The sequence below is a fragment of the Buteo buteo genome, chromosome 1 (assembly GCF_964188355.1).
Source record: "Buteo buteo chromosome 1, bButBut1.hap1.1, whole genome shotgun sequence".
Taxonomy (NCBI): Eukaryota; Metazoa; Chordata; class Aves; order Accipitriformes; family Accipitridae; genus Buteo; species Buteo buteo.
Genome location: NC_134171.1, coordinates 9,873,129 through 9,895,891, shown reverse-complemented (window position 1 = coordinate 9,895,891; position 22,763 = coordinate 9,873,129). Strand labels below are relative to the sequence as shown.

Genomic DNA, 22,763 nt, shown 5'->3' with positions numbered 1-22,763 from the left:
TACATACCTCATGAATCTGATAGCTTTTCATTAGCAAATGAACTATGTGAAGACAGCTGGTAGCTGTGCTGATTTTTTGGAAAGAATGTTATCTGCTTCATCTTGAAGATGAGAGGAACTACTGAGGAACCAAGCAGAAGAGGGTTTTTATCTGTAAATTATTTCAAAAGTATGTATCTGTCTTAAAGTTCCTGTTGTATAATATAGTTCACCTAAAAAAAGATTCCTGAGAGTATTTGCTGAAACTGTGGCTGTACTTTGAGTGAGACTTGAAGGGAAAAGAACCAGAGACTGCAAAGACCAGTTCAGCTAAGTTTAGGTCTCTAACTTAGATGGTTTTGTGATTTGATTTATGAAGAAAAACAGTTCAGATATTGAAAAACAATTGAGAAAATAAAACTTTCCCTGTCATGCTGTATGCCATTCTACACCAAGTTTTTCAGTAAGAAAATTCAAATTTTTAGAGGTAGAAACTACTTCTGTGGTGCACTTTGTACTTGCATGAATGCTTTGATCTTTCTTCTCCCAGTCACACCCAAGAAAAGTAGGTTCAAGTCCAGAATACACCATGCCAGAGGTGGTAGGAGGATTTCTGTATGAAAAGTAAGCTCTTGCTCTCAACTCAGGAGAATTGTAAGTGGAAAGACCATAGTAATAAAGATTCATTTACATCTCCACCAAGTAAAAAATGGCAGTTAAGTGGAAAGGATGTGTTTTGATTCATCCCTTGCTAGAATTTCTTACTGTTACTACTAATAAAATCTACTGAACTTCATTATGTGGAAAGATTTCATCACTAATCAAGTTAAGATGAGTTTGAAGAGCAGTGCCCTGATCATTGTAGCAAATGTTCACAGTAAGTTCACTGAGTCTGTTGAAAAGAAGTCAGGTACTATGTGCTTGCTTGCAAGAAAATGAAATTTTAACAGTGCAGTTTTTTTGAAGAGTGCTTACAGAGAAAGAGTAAATGTATTGTTATGTCAGAAACAATGTTAATACTTCTGTCTACTTGGAGTATCTTCAGTTTAGTACTGTACTGTCCCTAAAGAAAAATGTGGAGTTTAAGGGTTTACCAAACTGGAAACTAAGTTTAGTAACAGTCAAAATTCAGTCACTTGGAGGGGGGGAAAAAATAGGGGTGAGAGTTATCTTGAAAGGTCACTGACTTTAGTCTTCTGTGTGATGGATCCTAGGTGTACCTAAATCACTCTTCACAAATATTTATCTGACTTGTTCTTATAAAACTCCCGTAATGGACAATGGACATTCCACAAACTTTTCTAGGCAATTCATTCCAGACTTTTTGTTTTAAGCAAGGTTTTCTGATAATAAGGGTGGATGAACTATATCATGGTGCAAGATAATCTCCTTGTTTGTTGTTTTATCCCTGGAGATGACAATTTATTCCCTGTTTCTCTGCAGGTACACAGGCTTTCCAATCTGTTTCTTGTAGTATAGGTAGACCCAAGGAGCTGTTCTGTTAAAAAAAGTAGCTTCGCTGAATGTTTCACCTGTAGGAGTGCAAGAAATGCAGACTCCGATAGCTCCTTGGTCAGTTAGCTTGGCTTGTTATATAGTGACTCACCACCTTGTGACTCTTAACACCTTCTGATGCCTGGTAATTTCTTCTTTTCATTTGTCAAACAGATTGCTGTTAATGAAACAATCTGTTGCTAGAGCTGAAAGAAAAGATGGAGATGGTTTTATTTTTTCATGTAGCTATTTTTGTAATTTCTAATTTTCAAAGTTCTGCAGAATAGGTCAGATAATCATCAAATGTCATGTCAAAAATGGCTTTGTTAATTAGGACTTATATTATTTTGTAGTACTTTGTGTAAAAGCAATGGTTTTGTTTTTTCCTTCTAAGAATTTGTCGTGTAAATGCCAAACAAGGGAAGGAGCAGTGTTTTAGTAGGGATTCAGAATGTAGGTATTTGCTAATCAAATAATGCATGGTAAGCAGAAAAATAGGTTTTAGCCTAAGGTATGGTGGAGTTTGAGGAGGGTGAAGATCCAACAGCCAGCCCTGGAGTCAAAATGGTTTAAATGGAAGGTTGTGCATGTGAAAGTAGGATAGCAGCTACATTGTGCAATATCTCTGTGATATCTGCAACAACAATCACACAATTCTGAGACCTTTCTTTCAGATATGTGCTCATTCTGACTCTTCAAGCAGTGCTTTTGTAAAGGGACTTGTGACCACAGAACATAGTTAACCAGACTCACAGTCTTTGCATGATTTTTTTCCCTTTTTTTGTCCTTGTTTTTCCATGTATTACTTTTTCCAGATTCTTCCCATTTTTTACCTCCATGAAGTTTAGAGAGGCATAGTCTTTCTACTGGGTTTTAGTGTTTTGTAGGGACAAAGATTTCTAAAATCCCTTGTCCTTCTGCTTTTTTATCTGGTTTTGAAATTAATTCATTGTTCCTGGGCTATTTATTTTCAGATGATTTACTGTTACTGTCCACTTGATTAACAGATGAAGTTTTGAAATTTTATTTTGTTTTATTGACTAGAGAAATGTCTTTAAATTAGTGTGATTCTTCTGAAAGACCAAAAAGTCTTACAAACTGTGATTCTTTTTAGAGAGAGGTTATATTCTGTTGGATCTTAACCATATCTGAAGAGTTAAGTTTTATATTTTTGTCTATGTTTTCAACTTTTGGTACTATTGTTAAAGAGCTCCAGTTTACTATAGTGTGTGAACAGATTCAGACAAAACGTAAGGACTCTAACTAAAGGATGTAATGCTTTATAGTGGACATACTTAAATTTTTCTATCTTAACAACACTGGCAGTATTAGTCGAGGCAAGTTGAGGATATGGTGCATTTTGGTGTTCCCATGGATGTGCAGAGAACTTCAGTCTTCAAGACTGTTGACGCTTCCTTAGTAAAGAACTGCAACTCTGAATGTTGTCTTATACTGTTTTGCCTTAGTAGTATTTGATGATAAAAATCACACTTTTTACAATAAATTAACTTTTCAAAACTTCTGAAGATCTTGAAACTTGAATTTCAAATCCTGTGAGTTAACTGTATAGCATAATGCTGAGTAGCATATATCTATGAGTAAAAATCAACGTAATGGTTTTCAAAGCTTCACTTTTCATTTTCACATTAATGTGATATAACAGTTTTTTCCAGTTATGGTAGCCTATTATAAAAATGACATCCCTCATTTTGCTTGGTGTTTCCATGTCAGTGGTAGAATATTATGAGAACATAACATATCTATTCATGCAGTACATTACATTTATTGTGTGGGTAATACCTATCCAACAGAATAAAACACTTCACTACTGGTTTCTGTTAAAATTAACAATAAGTTAAGCATGCAGAGATGCATGATGAAATGCTATGTAGGTTTTTCTTAAATGGGGTAGGTAGGATGTCATTCTTTGGTTTGTTGAAATTGATTGACAGTAGTAGAAGGAAAGTACTTTTTTTTTTTCCTTAAGAAAAACATGTTTGCATCAGTGAATCTTGAGTAATATGCAGTGCTGGTTCATTTGAGTTTTTTCTTTTTCCCCTGCAACACAAATAATTCATTGAAGTATTTTTATATTAGTGGTATATAGTAAGGTGTCCTTTTCTATGCTGCTCCCAACATCACATGGTATTGAATTTCATAAGAAGTAATGGTACTTTGTGTACACTTCTCAGTTAATCACTTGTGCATTTGCAAACATTCTTTAGTTAATTTACCTTGATATTTGCTATTTTCATATTGATTAGTATGTTGTTACTTGAGCTGATAAACTGGTTTAAAACAATTTCTCACCTATTTAAATGGAATAAGGTTTATTGTTACCTATTACAGAACTTCACTGGTGTTGTTTAAGAGTAGAAGGTAAAAAAAAACCCCAAAACATTTGTTTCTAACCCAGAGATTTTGTTAGTACTTGATAGGTAAACGCTGAGCCTATGTATAATTACTTTACATTGTGAAAATGTTTTCAGGATCATAGTACTTGCTTGCTCTTTCAGTATGCTGAGAATTATTTCTCTGTGTACAGTAGCGAGGTCTCAGAAAAGTGTATGAGTCAGTTCCTCAGCATGGTTTTATCAGAATTATTCCTTGAACTGCAGATTGTGTCTCAGCAATGTGTAATTTGATCTGCTAAAGTACACCAGGAAGAATTCGCCCCGTCAGGGCACTGACCTGAAGCAAACCGTAGACTTGCCCAGCTGTGTTACCCCTTGCACTGTACTACAGAATAGTAAAATGAGTAATTTATAATATTTGTGAAACACGACTATTTCTGGCTCACTTGTAGGAGTGATTGATGCTGTGTTGACTGGTAGCATGTTATACTGACTCTTCACTCTTTTCCTGCTACTTGCCTGCTTGGGAAGCACCACTTAAATTACTGCAATTGGCAGTCGAGCTTTTTCAAGACGGCTATCAGCAGTTCAGTTTGCTGTAACGTTAGGCTTTAAAATGTAGCCTTTAGTGGGCTCCTTCATGCATAGGTCACTCCTCTGTATAGTGGGTGAGAATCTGAACCTCATTATCTATGACAGTATAAGTTAATGTTGCTGAGGAATCGGAGCCCTTAGACAAAGCTGAAGTATATTTCAGTGTTGTGGTGTTATCACTTGTCTGTCTCAGTTTTGCTAGCAATATAAAATACGTGCTGAATGTTATAAAAAATGCTGTGTTTCAACCAGATTTATCTCCATATTTCTTCTAGCTCAATTTAACAGCTGAAAGCATCACTATGAAATGCATTGAGATTCAAGTGTCAATGAAAACAAAGCTTTGCCCTTATTGTAAAGGCATACGTGTTAGAGTGGTTTGAACCTACAGGCTGAAAGAGCTTACTGTAGAGTGTGGAAAGAGGGTAAAAATGGGCTGTGAGAAACGACGAGTAAAGGGTAAAATGCTGCCGGGAGCCCATCTGGGGAATCTCCTTTGTCACAGAGTGGCATGCTAAAATCATAGAATCCTAGAATGGTTTGGGTTGGAAGGGACCTTAAAGATCATCTAGTTCCAACCCCCCCCCCCCCGCCATGGGCAGGGACACCTTCCACTAGACCAGGTTGCTCCAAGCCTTGAACACTTCCAGGGAGGGGGCATCCGCAACCTGTGCCAGTGGCTCACCACCCTGCCAGTAAAGATTACCTTCCTTATATCTAACCTAAATCTACCCTCTTTCAGTTTAAAGCCATTACTCCTCGTCTTACCACTACACTCCCTGTTAAAGAGAGTCCTTCCCCATCTTTCCTGTAGACCCCCTTTAGGTACTGGAAGGTCTCCCTGGAACCTTCTCTTCTCCAGGCTGAACAACCCCAACTCTCTCAGCCTTTCCTCATAGGAGAGGTGCTCCAGCCCCCGATCATCTTCATGGCCCTCCTGGATCCGCTCGAGCAGCTCCAGGTCTTTCTTACTTTGGGGGCTCCAGAGCTGAACGCAGTACTCCAGGTGGGGTCTCATGAGAATGGAGTAGAAGGGAAGAATTACCTCCCTCAACCTGCTGGCCATGCTTCTTTTGATGCAGCCCAGGATGCGATTAGCTTTCTGGGCTGTGAGTGCACATTGCCAACTCGTATTCAGTTTTTCATCCACCAATACACCCAAGTCCTTCTCCTCAGGGCTGCTCTCAATCCATTCATCACCCAGCCTGTACTGATGCTGGGGATTTCCCTGACCCATGTGCAGGACCTTGCACGGCCTTGTTGAATCAAAATCAAAATTTTAATTAAAAAAGAAAAAATAATCTTCATCTTTGAAATATGCTTTTGGCATATTTTAAAAGCTTGAAAACATTATTTGCTTTCTGAAGCTGGAGATGAATGGATAAGACAAGTCTAAAAGTGGGGGAAGCTCTTCATCTTATACCCTTTAGTGTCTTGCTGAAGAAGTAATGATATTTGATAATGGGTCACTTTAGGAGGTGGTTACCAATTTCAGCCTGATACAGGGAAACCAGTCCAGTTGCCTTTTATCTCAGCTTGCACCATATACATGGGCAGATTTCTACCTTGCTTTTTTCTTTAATTAAAAAACAAACAAACAAAACCCCACAACCACACCAACACCACCACTACACACAATGCTGAAGTTGTTGCAGGGTTTGCAAAATGCCTAGTAAAATTTCCCAAGTGGAGGAGAATCATGACTGAGCTGCAGTGAACTCTGTCATAGAGCATGCATGGAGTTCTCTGTAGTGGGAAATGGAAAGGATCTTCAAAGTGTGACTTTGATTTTTTAAAAATATATATATGTGTATATATATATAAAAAAATAAATAAAAGTTGGAGTAGCATGGAATGACAACACAGGTGGCAATCAGTAGTGCACAAGGGTGAAGCTAGATTGACAAGTTGCTAAATAATGAAAAGCGAACTTATCTTTGTGTACAAAATAAAATTAATTTTTTATCAGTGAAAAAAGGGGTGTGATTATATTATATTAAATAGTGTGTGCTGGGGAAGCCATAGGCTGTTATTGAAGGGACTGTGATGTGAGGTTATACTGCACCGTCTGCTCACAATGACCACATTCATTGCGTGCAAACTCCTATGGAAAAACACTCTTTGGTGGAAGATGAGGTAGTCATCCATTTAAAACATGAGGTGATAACAGGAGAGGAATATTAATATTTTATCTGTATTTCAATTAGAATAGTATTTTTTTTGGTCCAGATGTCACAAGTTTTGTTCAAATTAAAAAAATGTGGTATTTCCTTCTTTGTGAAAGAGAACCTGCCTATAGAATAGAAGGTTCTCAATTTCTGAGCTTATGAAGTTTTCTAACATTCTATTTAAAAAGATAAGATGATGTTTCATTTCTTAGTGCATAATTATCTGCCCTAGATCATACTTTTTATATTAAGAAAAATTGACATATTGGCATCTTGATTGAATATTGACATAGTGGACCTGAGACATGCTGGTGTAATTCCCAGAGCATTTGAAGGCTAAATGAGGACAGTGGAGCCAGGTCATTTTAAAACTGACTTTTCTCAGCATTTGCGAGGTATGAGACTATACCAGATCCAGTTCTGTAGGAATTAATGTAATGTGACATGTCTGACTATCAGGGGCTTTATAGTTCTTCCACATTCTTCATCAGTGCCATCAGAGGATTGCTGTCAGCTCTGCTATATTTCTCCTTTTTATTTTTTTTTTACTGTTGCAAAGAAGAATAAATTCTAGTATCAGCCACTCAATTGTTTATGTAGTCTCATGACTTAAATATGCTGCAGTTTGCCTTCTTTCCTCCATATGCATGTGGTAGCACCATGTTAGCAAGATGAACAATACATGCAAATTATTTATTTGGTGATATTTCTGTACTTGGGGATTAAGTCTGGTTTCCTCTGTTAGAAGCTTTTTTGCTTAATGATATAAGAAAAAAACCCTTTTCTTTCATTTAATATTCCTTTAATGCTGGGGAAGCATGATAAGACAGACAAGAAGGCACATTGTTTCTTTAAATACAGTTCTTAGCAGTGGAATTTAATTTCTCTTGTGACCTTAACGTACTTAAAAGTTAAAATAAAGGCTGGCTTTTTCTATATGAAATAATTCATAAATTGTTAACTATTTCATCTATTTTCAAGATATATAACACCAATACTGTAACACTGTGTATATATACATTTCAAATAGGAATAATGGATTATTATGAAGAATATTTTGTGGAATATTGTGCAACCTTGTTTTTCATGTGTGAGGCTGTCATAAGTAAGTTTTCATTAAACAAAAGGAAGCCTTTAGATGTTTATCTACATATATATCTACATCTATGTATATTATGAATTGGGTGCAACAAGGACTTCTACAGATTCAAAGGAGGGATTACAAAATATTTTGGAGTTTGGGAGAATAGATGAATTTCAGACTGCCCTATTGTTACTGTTAGTGTATAATTTAACAATAAACTACTAATTGAATGGCTGGAGTTCAAGGTGATGGGAAGAAAATAAACTGTTACCCATTAGGGTAGCTTGTTCAGTCATTGTAACTTTATAATTAGGCAGAGAGAAGGAGCAGCTTATATAGTTCACTCATAACTCCAACTTATTAAAAAATACAGACTTTTAGACAGAAATTTAAAAAGTTACTAATTTTTGGAAGAGTTACATGTATTAGCAAGTTAGTATTGCTTCAGAAAAGTTTGAAATGGTTGATAGGAAACCAGCTTGTGATAAGGAAAAGTTTGATGTTGGAGAGCAGGCATCATATGGTAGGCTTTGCTACTACATGCCTTTGCACTACTTGCACACACAAAAACTTTCTATTTTAAAAGCTTTGGGAAATAAATACTTGTGTGAAATGAATTATGCAAAAAGTATACTGTGTTGTTTAAGATTGCTTACCTTTTTGCTCATACCATCTACTCTTTCCTGCTGGATTTCCAGTTTTTACAGAGTAGTGCTATTTTTTCAACACTCTTAAAAGTAGCGTTGAGATGAACAACAGCAGTATTACCGCAAGTACGTGGTTCTTCCCACTGCAGAGCAAATAAAGCTAACTTCTTTTATATGCTGATACTGCTCCTTGTTCCATAGTTCAGAAAAAAGCCTAGAATTTAATTTAAAAAATGTAGTCCTCTTTATACTACCATATGATGTACACAATATAAATTCTTGGTTTTGCCCTGAAAATACATTTTCAGTTCTCAAGGTTTCTGTGCATGAAGATTACTTAAGCACATATCAAGCAACAGATATTTGTATACTTCGCTTTCTCAGTTGCCCCAGGGTAGCTGCAACTACTGCTAAATTTGTTGTTGTTCCACTTATACTACTCATAATAAAACAGCGTAGTAGTTCATGTAGAAGCATAAGTGATCATCTTCAGGCTGGAAAGCTTGTTGAATTGATCTGAGCAACTGAGGCACTGAGATAAACCGTTTTATTGACGTAAGCTCTTGTAATTTTTGCTTTAGAATTGTTCTGATACTGTAAGAAGGGGTGTTTTTTTTCATTTTTCACATTTTTTCTTTTTTTGCCTTTTTTTTTTGGTTAGGTCTGATGTAGTCTCAAACAAGGGTGAATTCTAGCCGACTTGCAGTCATGTCTACTTTTGACTTGTGTGATAACTGGGATTAAGAAATATTTTCCATTTTCACACATTCCTACAAACCTCTGGCCTCAGTGTCAGCCCTATTTATTGTTTGTACTATTGCCCTCCATAGGGATTTTGCAAATTTGACTGGAAAATAATTTAACCCTGTAGCTGGAATGTGAAAAGTTCTCTCTGTATGTCTAATTAACATGTTTGTGGTTGTCTGGCTTATTCTGCAATGCAAATAACAGTCTAAAAGTACCTCAATTTATAATTGAGAAAAGAAAATTTTGAGGGCATTCCTCAACAAGGTAAGCAGTGTTATCTTTATGTAAATTTTTAGGACATCCTTAAATCACTCATTTAAAATATACAGGTAGTAGAAAGGATCCTAGGCCTGAACTCTCTGTGTTAGAATAGAGGTCTCCAGAGATTTGGGCTCTGCAGTTTTGAGTTGAACTATTGTTGGATATAACTTTTTATTGGTGGTATACTACCACATTGGCCTTTCTTTGTCTTTTGTCTACAGCTGCAGAACTTTAATGTAACTGTCTTGATAACTCTGTATTCTGTGAAATCAGATTTGCCATTGTTTTTTAATGCAAAGTGTGTTCTTTCTTTCCTAGCAGGTAAAGGCTTTTAAATCTACCAGTGCCATGGCTTAACACTGCTACGTTTTATAACTGTATTAATAGAAATGCACAGAGTGATTTCAGAAAAAAATATTAATGTAAATTTGAGTGGGTTTGGTCGGAGTCCTATGATAACTTTAGCAGCTGTGCATGTGGTATGTCCAGTCTTTGATTCAAGCAAGCCCTTGGGCACTTGGTAGAAATGTTATAAACATTTTAGTTTCAGTAAATCTCTTAGCTTTATTGCTTGGATATGTGGTTGAGTATGGGCAAACAGGATAAATAAACTTTGATTTTATAAAAAAATCTGCACAAACATGTATTTCTGTGTTATCACACATATACTTAGGCATAATTCCATGGTTCATTGGCAGTGCCAATGTAAAGGTTTTCTATTTCAAATTTACACTTTTTTTGTTCCTATCCCTGCACTTCAGCATGGCACCACCTCAAAGCACATCTTCCCATTAGCTTAAACTGATTAGAGACTGTGCTGCCATCAGAAGAGGTAGCCTTCTCTGTCCTTCCTTTCTTCCTGCACCAGTCAGTGTGCTCCAGGAACCTGTCATATGTTCCAGCAGTGAGTGAACAGCCATGGAGGGGCTGGGATCACCTGGAACCCTGGTTCTAGAGGAGGCTTTGGTGGGGTCACACTCTCAGCCAAATAGTCATGTTGATCCACTGTGTGTGTGGATGCACAATGGCACGAAAGTGTTGACATGCAACTGGAGGAGTGTCTGCAGACACAAGTAGAGACAGAACGGTGGGTGTGTAGATCCTTATCCATAGCCAGTTTAAATAAGCTGTGGTCAGCTTTAGACCTCTAGGAAACCACATCTTCAGCTGTACCAGTGCACATATTTGCAGAGTCATTCTGTGAACTTTTAACAGCGAAATGACCTGGCTTACTGTGGATCAGTGCACTGAAACTATCCATATATGCCCTCTGTAAAAGTAAGCAGAGAGTGCTGGTGAGACAGCCTGGAGATGGGAACAAAAGCTGCAAAGTAGGTGAGATAAGGGGCTGACTTCTCAAGCTGGCCTTGCTGCCTAACACTTACACTGCAAAATGGCCTTACAATGTTTGCCTGTCTTTGACAAAAAGTGGCTTTCTATTTCAGGTAGAAAAGAAACTTATCTGAAGGTGTCTCCTATTACCTGATAAGTTTAAGTGGTATGAGAATAAGGAATTGCTAGGAAAAAAAATGCACCCTTTTGTTCTGTGCTTTATCTGAATTGTATCCATGCTGATGTGAAAGCAATTTTTAAAAAGAAAGTCAGCATTAATGAGCATCCCTTGACGAAGAAGGTATCTGTAAAGAGCTGTTAAATAACTCATAGGACAATGCTGGTGTCATAGTGGATTGGCAGTGAGTTATCTAAGAAATACTAATTGTATTCATTAACATTCTTGACAGGAGCAAACTGGGAGTATGTACCATAATCACTGTGAACAATGAGGCAGTTCAGAGGTGTGGCGTTTTCATGTTTGATTGCATCTGTCCATCGAAGAACATTTTCATGTAGAATTAGACAGAAATAGATCTCATTAAAGGACACAAGTTAGGCTAAAGCTGTAAGAAACTCCCGTCTGGATTCTGAAACCTAATGATTGGTTAGAAGTTTGCAAGAATCTATTCCTGATGTTATTTTGTTAATTGATATAAAGGTTAAACAGTGGGGATTGAGCCAGGAGTACTTTTAGCTGAAGTAATGGCCAAGTCTCTCTAGCCTGCTTAATTTACAACCCTCTAGAAATTATATTAGTTATGTTAGTGATGGTCAATGAAGGAGACAGCAGGCTAATTACTGAGGTTGAGGGAAGAAGTTGACTGAAAGAAGCCTTCATGTTCCTGAAGTTTAGATACTGTAGTAGACAAAAATATTTTTTAACAGTGGAGGAAAGAAGTAGGAACTAAAAGCAGATCCTCTCCAGCCCATTCAGTTATATCGGAACGCTTGGGCATTACTCATTGATCTGTAGGGAGAAGCGAATCATGCTAGTTTTCTGAATTATACCTGTTTGTGAGGCTTTTTCTAAAATATATCAGCGCTGGTGGGCTCTAGAGAAATTCTCATAAGGTTTATATTTAAGAGGTTTATATTTAAGAGTCTGGATGCAGATGTAGGAAAGCCAGAAATTTGTGCCAGAAGGACTGAGGAGTTGGCTGATGGGAGAGCGAGCCAAGCCTTGTTCAAAGAAAATTATTGTCTCTTTTATACTATCTCTTCCAATTTAATTTAAGTGGGGACAGTGCCAATTTAGAAAAGAAAGTGAAACTGAAAAGCATTTTTTAAGTGATGATGTCGAGATTAAATTCCAGACAATGCACATTTCTGCAGTATTATTTATCTGTGATAATAGAGCATGTAATTTTTTTCCTATACAGTTTCATCTCCAGTTCAGTAGTTTTATAATTGATTACAACACTTGTAATTTCGTTACTCCTAGCAGTGATTACTTGTGTGAGTTGTGTTGCTCCAACAGATGTCATCTTTTCTGTGCTGCCTGACTTCAAACAGGTACTGTCAGGTACCTGTTTGCTCTTTGGGTATGCAACTGTATGAAAGCTTTTAACATTTCTTTTGAAAGCATGTGGGCTTGTCAACCCTTTCATACGTTTTTATTGTACTTCAAAGCACTGTGCATGTAGAACATAAACTTGAGTACAATTGTGCTAAATATGCTAAATAGCCTCTAAGTATCAGAAGAGTTGATTTTTCTTCTGCTGGACTCAGGCTACGAGTGCAGATTTTAAAGAAATGTTACGTGATCAGTGGAATGATATAGCTAGGTAGAAGACAAATGTGCAGCAATAAATGTTCTAATTAGTAAATAAAATAATTGTGTATTTTAAAATCTTGTCTGTTTAACAGCTTTTATTCATCGTTGTTGGGAAACTTTTAGTCACTTGCATTATTTTTCACTATGGAATTATTAGAATGATGGCTAGAAAATATAAAATGCTTGACCATAAGTTGGACCATCAGTACAACTCTATCAACTAACAAGAATTTTATTTCCTTTCTGCGTTTTGGATTCATATTTGATCTTATGTAGGGAGTGATTAATACTGTAAGATATTTTTTCTTTGAAAAAAGGATTGTAATAGTGCGTACTACTGTAGTTTTAAATTGTAGTTTCCCGTGTTAACAAGCTTTTTCTTGTGTTTCCACTTGCTTATATGGATCAAATAGGTCATTTGGAGAAACTGCCTGTTATCTAAGACTGTGGGCAGAGTGGATTGAAAATGCTGTGCACTGCAGGTCAGGGAATTAATTTGCAGCGAAGAACCGTTGGGAGGAAAACTGGCTTCACGCCAGCTCAGCACTGAATGTGTTGGGGATGCAGGATGCTTTCACTCTGCAGTAGGGGAAAGCAAAGCAAAGGTGGCAGTAAGTCTTCGTTACAGTTGCCTCCGTTCTGCTCATGGCCTCAGCTGTGGAGCAGCTTGGGAGTGATACGAAGAAGGTGGTGCCAGCTCTGTGCCAGGCTAAAATTTTTTGTGCTTGGGAAATCCTGAATTACATTTTAGGGCAGTTTTGGGATCACTGTACCATGGTAGGAAGGCAGTTGCCTGGTACTGGTGGAGGAGAAAGCCCATTTTATGTTTATTGCAGCAGATACCCATGTTCAAAGTGAATGTCTCTTATTCTTCTGTTGCTATGAAACTCTGTAAAAGGGGATGTTAGTATATCAGGTTACTTACTGGATTATTTTCAAATGTCTTTTAACACAAGACAAACATTTTTAGAGCCTTTATAGAAAAGGCTTAAGTATGTATACACTGCTAGAAGACCATGTCTGTATCCATGATATTTATCTAGTATATTTTGATTCACTGTGGTCAAAGTTCTTAAGTTATCTCTTACTGATAAAGGGAGGCTTGGCTGAAAAGCTCTGTACTGAGAACAGTCTGTCAGTACAAGTTTGGGTATGCTTCATTTCAGTAGAGACAGTCATGTCCAGTATTAGTTACTGGCTTTTTGGTGTGGAGGAGTAAAACATATGTTTTGTTTTGTTTTCTTATGGTAGCATCAGGAGTACTTAGATTTTTGAGGTCTGAAAATGTTCTTTTCTGCAGAGAGGATGATGCCCTGTAATGATGCTGTACTTAATGTAGTCTCTCAAGTTGGTCTTAGTTATAAACAGCCCTTCTGTAAATGGGGATTCTCTTTTATTTACTGAGAGCTGTATTTGGGTGGGTAGTAAGAAGAGGGAAATGAATTCCTTGATTAGGTCTTTGTGTTAGAGACAGATGCTCAGAACAGATGTAAGTTAAATTTAAATTTAATTTGTCAAAAGAGTGCACACTGGCTTAGTGAAAAAAGTCATTTTAGCCAATAAATAAATACTACATCTTTGTTAAAGAACCATTTTTATTGGAAGCTGTGTTCAAGTATCTGTGACCTCTTTTGTTTGAAAATTGGTGTGCCAGTATTCACCACTTCATATGTAATAATCGCTCCACTCGGGGAGATGTAGTTATTTAGTGTATGCATAATAAATTTTGAATACATGCAGGAGGTAAGATCAGAATTTCCATTAATAAACCTGTGATGTTTGGAATGTTTAATGCCTCCGTGGGGGTACACTAGCAAGACAGTTCAGGAAGAGAAGCTTTGACATTGCAGTTCAACACAAACTGCAACAATCGTTGCTGGGCTGGGGCGGTAGAGCATTTAAATTGCTAGAGATCCAAGTTGCCTTTAATTCATGATGAATTTTGGTACTGCTCTACAGTGGGATAGGTTAAACTAGAAGCTACTGCCCAAAGTTCAAACATAGAAAAATCCTAAGTTGCTTTTAGAAAGTGGAGCATCTAGAAGTTGGCAGTGGGAAGTAGTCAAATAGCTGATCAGGTGAAAAAGAGACACTGAAAAGCACAGCCTTTGGGATCTGTGCAAGGTAGGCTGGAGTGAAAGCAGTGGAACTTGTTGCTGTTTAGGGAGAGACTTTGGATATCTGATGGGTGAAACAGCCATCTGTAGAGATCTGGCTGGGTTCTGAAGTCAGGACTTTTGGGTGTCCTTTGAAATCCTGTTACCTCAAAGATTATGTCATCTTATTATTCGTTTCTTCTGTTAATGAAAGTAACCCATAAAAACCTGACTATTAGCTGATTGCTTTAATTACAACAAAATCTTCCTTTATGTTGGGCCTTAATTTGTGTTCATCAGTTGCTTCTGTTTGTCATAAATGTGATGCGAAGGTGGTCTGCAACTTAACATCAAGACAGAAAAAGAAATGAAAAATGTGAAGGATATATTTAAACAGAGAGGCTGAAATAATGTCTATTAAGCTCATGGTGGTATTATCACAGACTGTTACTTTGGCTAGATGTTACTGATAATTCAAAAAATAGGTATTAAAGAGGTACTGAACAGTATGCGAAGTTACTTTCTCTGAAGAAATCTTGCAAAAGACCTCAGGAAGGTCATGTTAAATTTAATAGCTTGGAAGAGCAGCATAGATTTTATCAAGGATATGTACGAAAGGGTAGATAAGTCTACCTTTTGTTGATCTAAATATATGTTTTAGAGCATAAGTAAGATGAAGTTACTGGCTTTTCTTTTTGTACCTATTCTGAAAGCTAATGCAGCAGTTGCTGTTAGCTTTTTTTATGCTCTGATTATTGAGTATATGGCCAATTACTGCTGGGCCAAAAATAAACCAACTGTTTGTCCTCTACTGTGGCTAACTACATACATTGTCTCACTACCACTCATTATCTTTCCTATCAAAATAAAATATAAGTGCTCTTTGTTACGTGAAACACTGAGCTCTGTTTTCCAGGAAATGAGGAACTTGGAGTAAATCCCAAAGCAGCATCTTTGCAGTGGCTGCCTGTTGTGCTGCTGGAGAGCCTAAACAGAGCAGCTGAAACAAAACTGTGCTCATCCTGGTATGCAAATGAACCAAAAGATAACAGATAAAGCCACCAAAGGATACATTAAAGTCCAGAGGCTTTTATGGAGAAAGATGGATCAACCGAAAGATTTACTATTTCAATTCCAACTAATTGATTTTTGTTGCTTAAATTGGAGCAAAACCTCAATGCTACCATGTATCTGAACCCATTCGTTCTTAGCTTACAAAGCAGAATACTGTAATTAACTAAATTGAATGTTTCTTGAAGCTCTTTTAAAGAAAAGACTAATTTGCTTACAATGCATTGGATAGTCTGTCTAAATTGGCTGGCATCCTTCCAGCTTCAAAGCAGCTGAGATTTGAAATCATTATTGGAGCAAGTATTCCAGATTTCCTATTTAGGTTACTCTGCTCAGGGTGTCATAAGAAGAAGGAATGGAAAAGGGAAGGAAAGTGATGGAGAATTGGAATTTTTTCTGTAGTAGGATAAAATAAACCCTGTAGAAAATCAGAGAATTTGGGAAATTGCACATCTTGAAACAGCAAAAACAATTTACCCTGTAGAAATCTTTCAGTATTTGTACGCTAAATGGCAAAGTTCCATCAACTATTCTTTCCTTATTTTTGCAGTATCGCTACTAGAGTATGCAGGAAAAGATGCTCATCTTTTTAATTGGTTTTTTTTTTTTTTTTTTTCACTTAGCTTTTTGACAGAATGACCAGCTTCCTATGTGAAGCCAGGTAGCTCTTCAAAAACTAGTCCAGAGATTGAGCTATTGTGATTTATCTCTGTTGAGAAGTTTATATTAAAATTCTGATTACTTATGGTTTAACTTACTAGTACTGCACAAGTAACAAATAACTTTTTTTTTTAACTGCCTCAGGAAGTTCAGCATACGTGGAGATGTGTTGGTAGATCTTGGGTGCTCGGGAGTAGAAGCATCTAGAGATTATAGGAATATTGAGGAAATGAGGAAGAATAGTAAATGTCATTTAGGTGGTAAACAAATGATATACTGAAAAATTACTATTGTACTTGCTTTGTAAAAAGTTTATCTTTATGTCCTATTGCCTTCGGTTGCAATATTTGATTTAGGTGCATTAAGGTACAAAATTTCATGATACTTTTAATAATTATCTCCTGAGATGATTTAGACAGAATCTTAGTACTTTTTTACAGGTATGATGATTAGAAAAACAGAACAAAAATACAGATCACTTGCTTGGCCAGGTATGAGTCCTATCGCTTTACTCTATTTTCATAAAACTTTCTTCAGTATATTGGGAATTTTGAGTATGTATGTAGGTGATTATAAAAGGGGAATTGGATCTGTTTTGTAGATGCTGTAAAATAAGATTGTATTTGAAAAATAATGTATTAAAGTAAAAAAATAATTAGGGAGGGAAGCTCTTCAATATGTGTTTCATCCTATTCTGTGTAGCTTTTTAGAAAAAAAAAAAAGGAAGAGACTGAAAATTGCATTTCCCCATATTCAAGTTTGGTGGCAAGTAAAAGAAATTGGAATATCATGTCTTAAAATAAAATGGAATTGGATTATTTAAAATCTGATACAGTCAGATTCAAATATAATTCTTCTCAGAGTTCCCTGCCTTAATATCTCTTTGTATTTCCTGCAGCTTTTGTAATATTTAACTGGTAGGATTACTTTTTAGCGCTGTATCTCTCTGGTGCTAAAAGATCTTTCCAAACTTTTATTAATTCCCTGAAAACAGGAATCTGGCTTTTTCATCCTAATGTGCCAACCTCTATTGCTTTGGTGATAAAGTGGGAGCTACAGGCAAAACACCTGGTCTCAAAATAGATGAGTAATTACTGATTTAAAAAACATCATGTGTGACTTGTGCTCTTCTACAATTTAAATGCTTTAATCTTCAGTTTCATTCTTTGATCTGTAACTTTGGGTAGGAACTAAGTGGTTTAGAAGTTGATTTCCTTGGGATGTACTTTCAAAATATTCCGGTTCCCCAGTCAGATCTAGCTCAATAATGATGAGAGGAGTATACTCAATACCAGGAATTAAGAAATGGAAGGAAGGAAAACAGGAAATTTGCTATTAGTCTGCTTTTTCTCACTCTAAAGTGTCATACTAATTTGCCCATGATTCCTTGTCTATCTCCCATTTTATCCTGGAGAGGGGAGGTGATGGCAGTCTAGCTTGTTCTTCAGCCAGTGGTTCAGAGTGGCAGTGCCAAAACAGGCTACGGGCATCTTTGTTCTGTCTTCTTCCAGGATTTGAACTTAAGTTCCCCTTGCAGTTACACTAGGGAATGTTGTGAGGTTGGGTTTTCCCTCAATTTCTACGATGGGCATCCCTTTGGATTCCTAGGGATCCAAGTGCCCCACTAATCCTGGCAGTATGTTATACCCAGCAGAGTGAGGGGTGTGTCTGTAAAATTAAGTATTTTATATGTTGGTGAATCTAGCTTTGTTTTCTTGGCTCTTCTCATACCTGCTGGCCACGGTCTGTGTTGTGATGCCACGGAGGAGCGACAGAGCGTTTGGTTTTCAGATTTGTTTCTAGAGAAGATGGTTGAATATTATGTGTGCCAATGCGTTTTAAATGTACAGGGTGTTGTTTGTTTAACAATTTATTGAAATGAAATGTGTTACCTCATGACAGACTTGCAAAAATACATTTATGAAGAAATGTTTTAATTGTTAACACAAAGTACCTTATACCAATGTGTAATAAATATTGCCAGTGGTTTATTTATTTTGGATAAAACCAATTGTGATTATGGCATTAATGTTAAGACTATTTTGTGGCAACAGCAGTTACAGCAGTCTGCACTGAAATGACAGAAAATGTGTAATTTTTTTTGTACCTTAAGTAGGTTTTGTCTTTCTCAGTGGGGAACATACTAAAGGGGCAGGTTTCTTCAAAATTCCTCTTTCCTATTATTTTTTAAATGCAGAGGAAATTAAAATTGAGAAGTGTAGACTTAAAGCAATTCTGTCTGTTAAACAGTTCTATACAGACAGATTTGTTTTTATTTGTTTGAAAAATATTTTAAATAGAACATGAATTCTTTAAGTAGTGGAAAAAGCATGAGACAGACAAAACATCTTTAGTGAAAGCACTTAGCCTTTTTCATGCTCTGAATCTACCTTTATTATGTTAATCAAATTCCATGCAGTTCCCAGCAGACGTATGTGGAAATTATCTTTTCCAATTAATGAATACAGATTATTTACTGTGTATCAAGAAGCTGGTTATAGGTCATTGATCTTTGTCCTGGTGCAAACGTAGGTCAGAGCAGTTAAGACTCTCTAACTTGTGCAGTGTCCCCTTACCCTCCTGGATGGCCGAGGGGTGAGGTGGCAGGCAGGTGTGCCGGCCGTTGCCCACTGGGCACTCAAATAGGGAAAACTACTTGCTTTAGATTCCCAGGATGAGTTTAAGTCTATTCAACCCCAATGGTCCCTATATAACTCAATTTCTAATGTCTCCAGGGTACTCGTGTCAGGCATTCTTCTGGGGAAGAATGAAGAGCATATCATTGGGGCTGGTAAGAGGAAATGAGAGAAATCCAATTTACTTGTACTTCTAGTTTATTTACTGATATTTTACAGATAGCAGGAGGTAACAAGCTCTTTAAATCATGGCTCCTCATGAGAAGTCCCACTAAGGTAGTCAAAGTTAAGTGCAGTGGATCTGAGAAACAGTCTCTTTGAAAACTAGAAGTGAAGTTTGCCACTCTTCTTTCTATGCAATATTCTCCTCTTTGTTATCTGTGTGTGGGATGACTGTAAGAGTTAAATACTGCATTTTCTATCTTATTTAATTAGTTGGTGCCTCACTAATAAATTCTGTTAAAAGTTAGAAAAATTTTTGTGGGATTTCTGTGGGAATAGTATATATCCTATCCTATATTTTGCTTCAGGATAACGTTTTAAACATCATAAATCAAATCATGGATGAATGCATTCCACATGAACGGGCCAACCGAGACTTTTGTGTTAAGTTTCCAGAGGAAATACGCCATGACAACCTTGCAGGACAGCTTTGGTTTGGAGCAGAAGTAAGTCTCTCGTATTTCTGTTACTTGGGGTTAATGGACAGTTTTTTGTGGCATAAAGCCAGAAGTTTAAAATACCTCTTGAGACTTCTCTGAAAATAGTACATATAATTACAGAGTAAAGTAAACATCTGTGAGAAATTGCTCTGGATGCTCAGTGGAAGGGGATTCTTTAACTATGGTTCTGGTGTTCATTGGGCTAACAGCATAGCCGTTTATTTTGCTAATTGTCTGTTGTTATTATGACCATCCTTTAAAAACTGTTCTTTTGTGAGTTAGCATCTGATTAACATTCTTGATTTATTCTTTTTTTTTTCATCCTGATGGGCCATCTCGCATCTCATGCTTTGAAAAACCTTAGAAACAAATAAAGATATATATGTATATATATGGGAATTTTATCAGGATAAAAGTTTATCTCCAACAAATATAAGTGCATGCTGTCACTTTATTTTAATGGCTATTATTATGCTATAACTCATATTAAACATACATAACTTTGAGCTGACATTTGTTGCATGTAAGTTGTTTCATGTATATGCTAAAAATATAATGATTTCTGTGCGAAACACTGAAGTCCACTTCTCTTCTCTTACCTGGTTTCTCTCAAAGACCTGCTTCTACAGCAACCTGTAGGAACAAGGGATTTTTGTAGTGAATAAGCTTTAATTATTTTAACTAAGGGAATCCTGAAGTGTCAGAAAAAAGCATGTGATATGTAAGATACTTATTCATTAGTCCTGATGCCTGTTGGCTTAAAAAAAAAAGCCATTGTGGCATCTTCAATGATAAACTTAGTTTCTTTAGGTCTGCTGGCCTGAGGGTGACTCTAAGCACTGGATTTGTTGAGAGGGACGTACTCTAGACATCCCACTCCACAACGGCACATTGTGTTGTTGTTTTCAGCTTTGCCTCTCCTGTATTTGAAGCAATCCTTTGGCTCTTGTTATTATACGTTCTTCTTTCTACCAGTTTCTCCTTTCTTTATACAGTGCACGCTATGCATCAATAGTTCCTATACTGTTCAGTCCAATATCATAGAATCATCATAGAACCGTAGAATGGTTTGGGTTGGAAGGGACCTTAAAGATCATCTAGTTCCACCCCCCTGCCATGGGCAGGGACACCTTCCACTAGACCAGGTCGCTCAAAGCCCCATCCAACCTGGCCTTGAACACTGCCAGGGAGGGGGCATCCACAGCTTCTCTGGGCAACCTGTGCCAGTGGCTCACCACCCTCATAGTGGAAAAACTTTTTCCTTTCATCTAATCTAAACCTACCCTCTTTCAGTTTAAAGCCATTACCCCATGTCCTATCACTACATGCCCTTGTGAAAATATGTCTCCGTATGTTCTGTTTCTGAAACTTTCTTTGACAGTTGTTAATTGTAGGCACCTCTGAGTCAGGGAAGTCCCAGGTAGAATTTACAAAATGAATTTGATATGACAATACCTTATAATCCTGTCCTCAGCAAAAACAGAAGCAGTTTTTCTTCACATTATCATGTGACCTTCACTGCTGTCATCCAGGTGACACCATACTCTGTATTAAAACGCTGTGAGTCTGACACGTTGGCTCAATAGTGCTTCCTTGGAAGTTGGTAGGAGAAGATGGGGTAGTTCCTTCTGCAGCCATCGTAATGAATCCCTGTGAATCCCATTATCTTTTCTTACTCTAAGGGACTAAGAAACCAGGATCACAGCAATGAACAAACAGTAGAAATGCCTGCCAATGTAGTAACTTCTCGTTGCATTGTTAAAGATGCTTGAGGGAATCACTGAGAGAACCAGTATCTCCTAGGAGAAAAAAAAAAAGTCTCCCTTTAGTCACTGTTTGTGTTACATAAGCCAATGCTTTTACTCTTTCCAAATCAAACTTTCAAAATCAAACTTTCACCGTCTTCAAATCAAACCAACAGGCTGGAGAGACCTATTGGTTTCAGAGAAAATAATGTGCAGTAATGAAGTAATGCTAACTCATACTACTGTAGACACTGTCCTCCTGTAAATTCATGTAGTAAGGAAGACTGTATGAGCTGTTACGAATATACGCTTATGTGTCCTTGTCAGTGCAATCGCTCCGAGTTATCAAACAGTACCTGTCAACAGGTAAGACTTGCCTTATCCATAGTTTCAAATACTGCTTTCGTTGATAAGGGGTAAGGACATGGTCTTCTCCGAGTGCCCTTAAAACATGAATCAATGCATCAGGCTGCTGAGCAAGGGCTGGGGTTGCATATCCCCCATACGGAGCTGCAGAAATGCCTCCCATCCAGGGGAGTGCAGGGAAGAAGGGAGGGACACAGACCTGCAATTAGAGATTAAAAAAAGGGGGGGGACCAACAACTTTGAGACTAGAACTTTGTATATTTTCAGTTAATAAAAATATTTCCATTAATACAGCAAGTATGATTTATATCAGTACTTGTTGTCTTTCATGTGTATCCATAAAGGAATATAGCCAGCAGCAGAAATTATTAAATAGCTTGTTTTTAACAGCAAGATGTTAAAATGTTTTGTTAAAGTGTTACAGTAAAAATCTGCTTTTAGTATCTTTGTGCGCTGATCAGAAGGAGTCCATGTATAACTCTTGGGCCAAGGAGTCTCTTAAATAGTAGCTTTCAAGAAACTGAAAGGGAGTAATCACTGTGATCTGTTTTTTATGTTCTTTTGTATAAAATATATTTACAGTTTCTGTGGGAGGCAGGGTACTGATCTAGCTGAATCCCTCGTCTGATAGCCAGTGTGACCAGTTTTGCAGCAAAAGGCATCACAGTTGCAGAATTTCTATTCTTTTTGTAAGGAATACATTTATTTTACAAAACCAAGCAGTCTAGCCTGACTCAAAACAGTCCATTGATCGTACTTTAGCTGGATTCACATCCCTCTTATGCAAGCAATTGTTGCGCAGATAGAGTATATATCCTACCAATACTTGCTGCCTAACTCGTGGGAGAAGAGCTTTTTTAAGTTCTCTGTCAGCTCTGTGGTTCTTGCACTTGAACCTCCCCCTGTTCTCATGTCTCCCTGACTTGAGCTACTCCCTAAGCTTTTATGGAAAGGCTTATGACTTCGGCATATCAGTCTTAAATCTTTCACTTGTTTAATAATTTGCAACAAATTGGGGCTAAGTACTGCTGCCCTTGTTCAAAGTATTAAATATCGCATCTCGTGCTTTTTATTTTAAACATAAAAGTAA

At 37.1% G+C, this 22,763-nt stretch overlaps 1 protein-coding gene across 3 annotated transcripts in view; it reads left to right on the top strand.

Annotated features, from left to right (window-relative positions):
- ZFYVE28 (zinc finger FYVE-type containing 28) overlaps nucleotides 1–22,763 on the top strand; it is a 164,128-nt gene that overhangs the window by 83,127 nt on the left and 58,238 nt on the right. For all 3 annotated transcript variants that reach the window (XM_075019455.1, XM_075019370.1, XM_075019541.1), the window contains exon 3: nucleotides 19,431–19,568. In XM_075019455.1, the coding sequence (XP_074875556.1) occupies nucleotides 19,431–19,568 (138 nt within the window). The remainder of the gene's footprint in view (nucleotides 1–19,430; nucleotides 19,569–22,763) is intronic.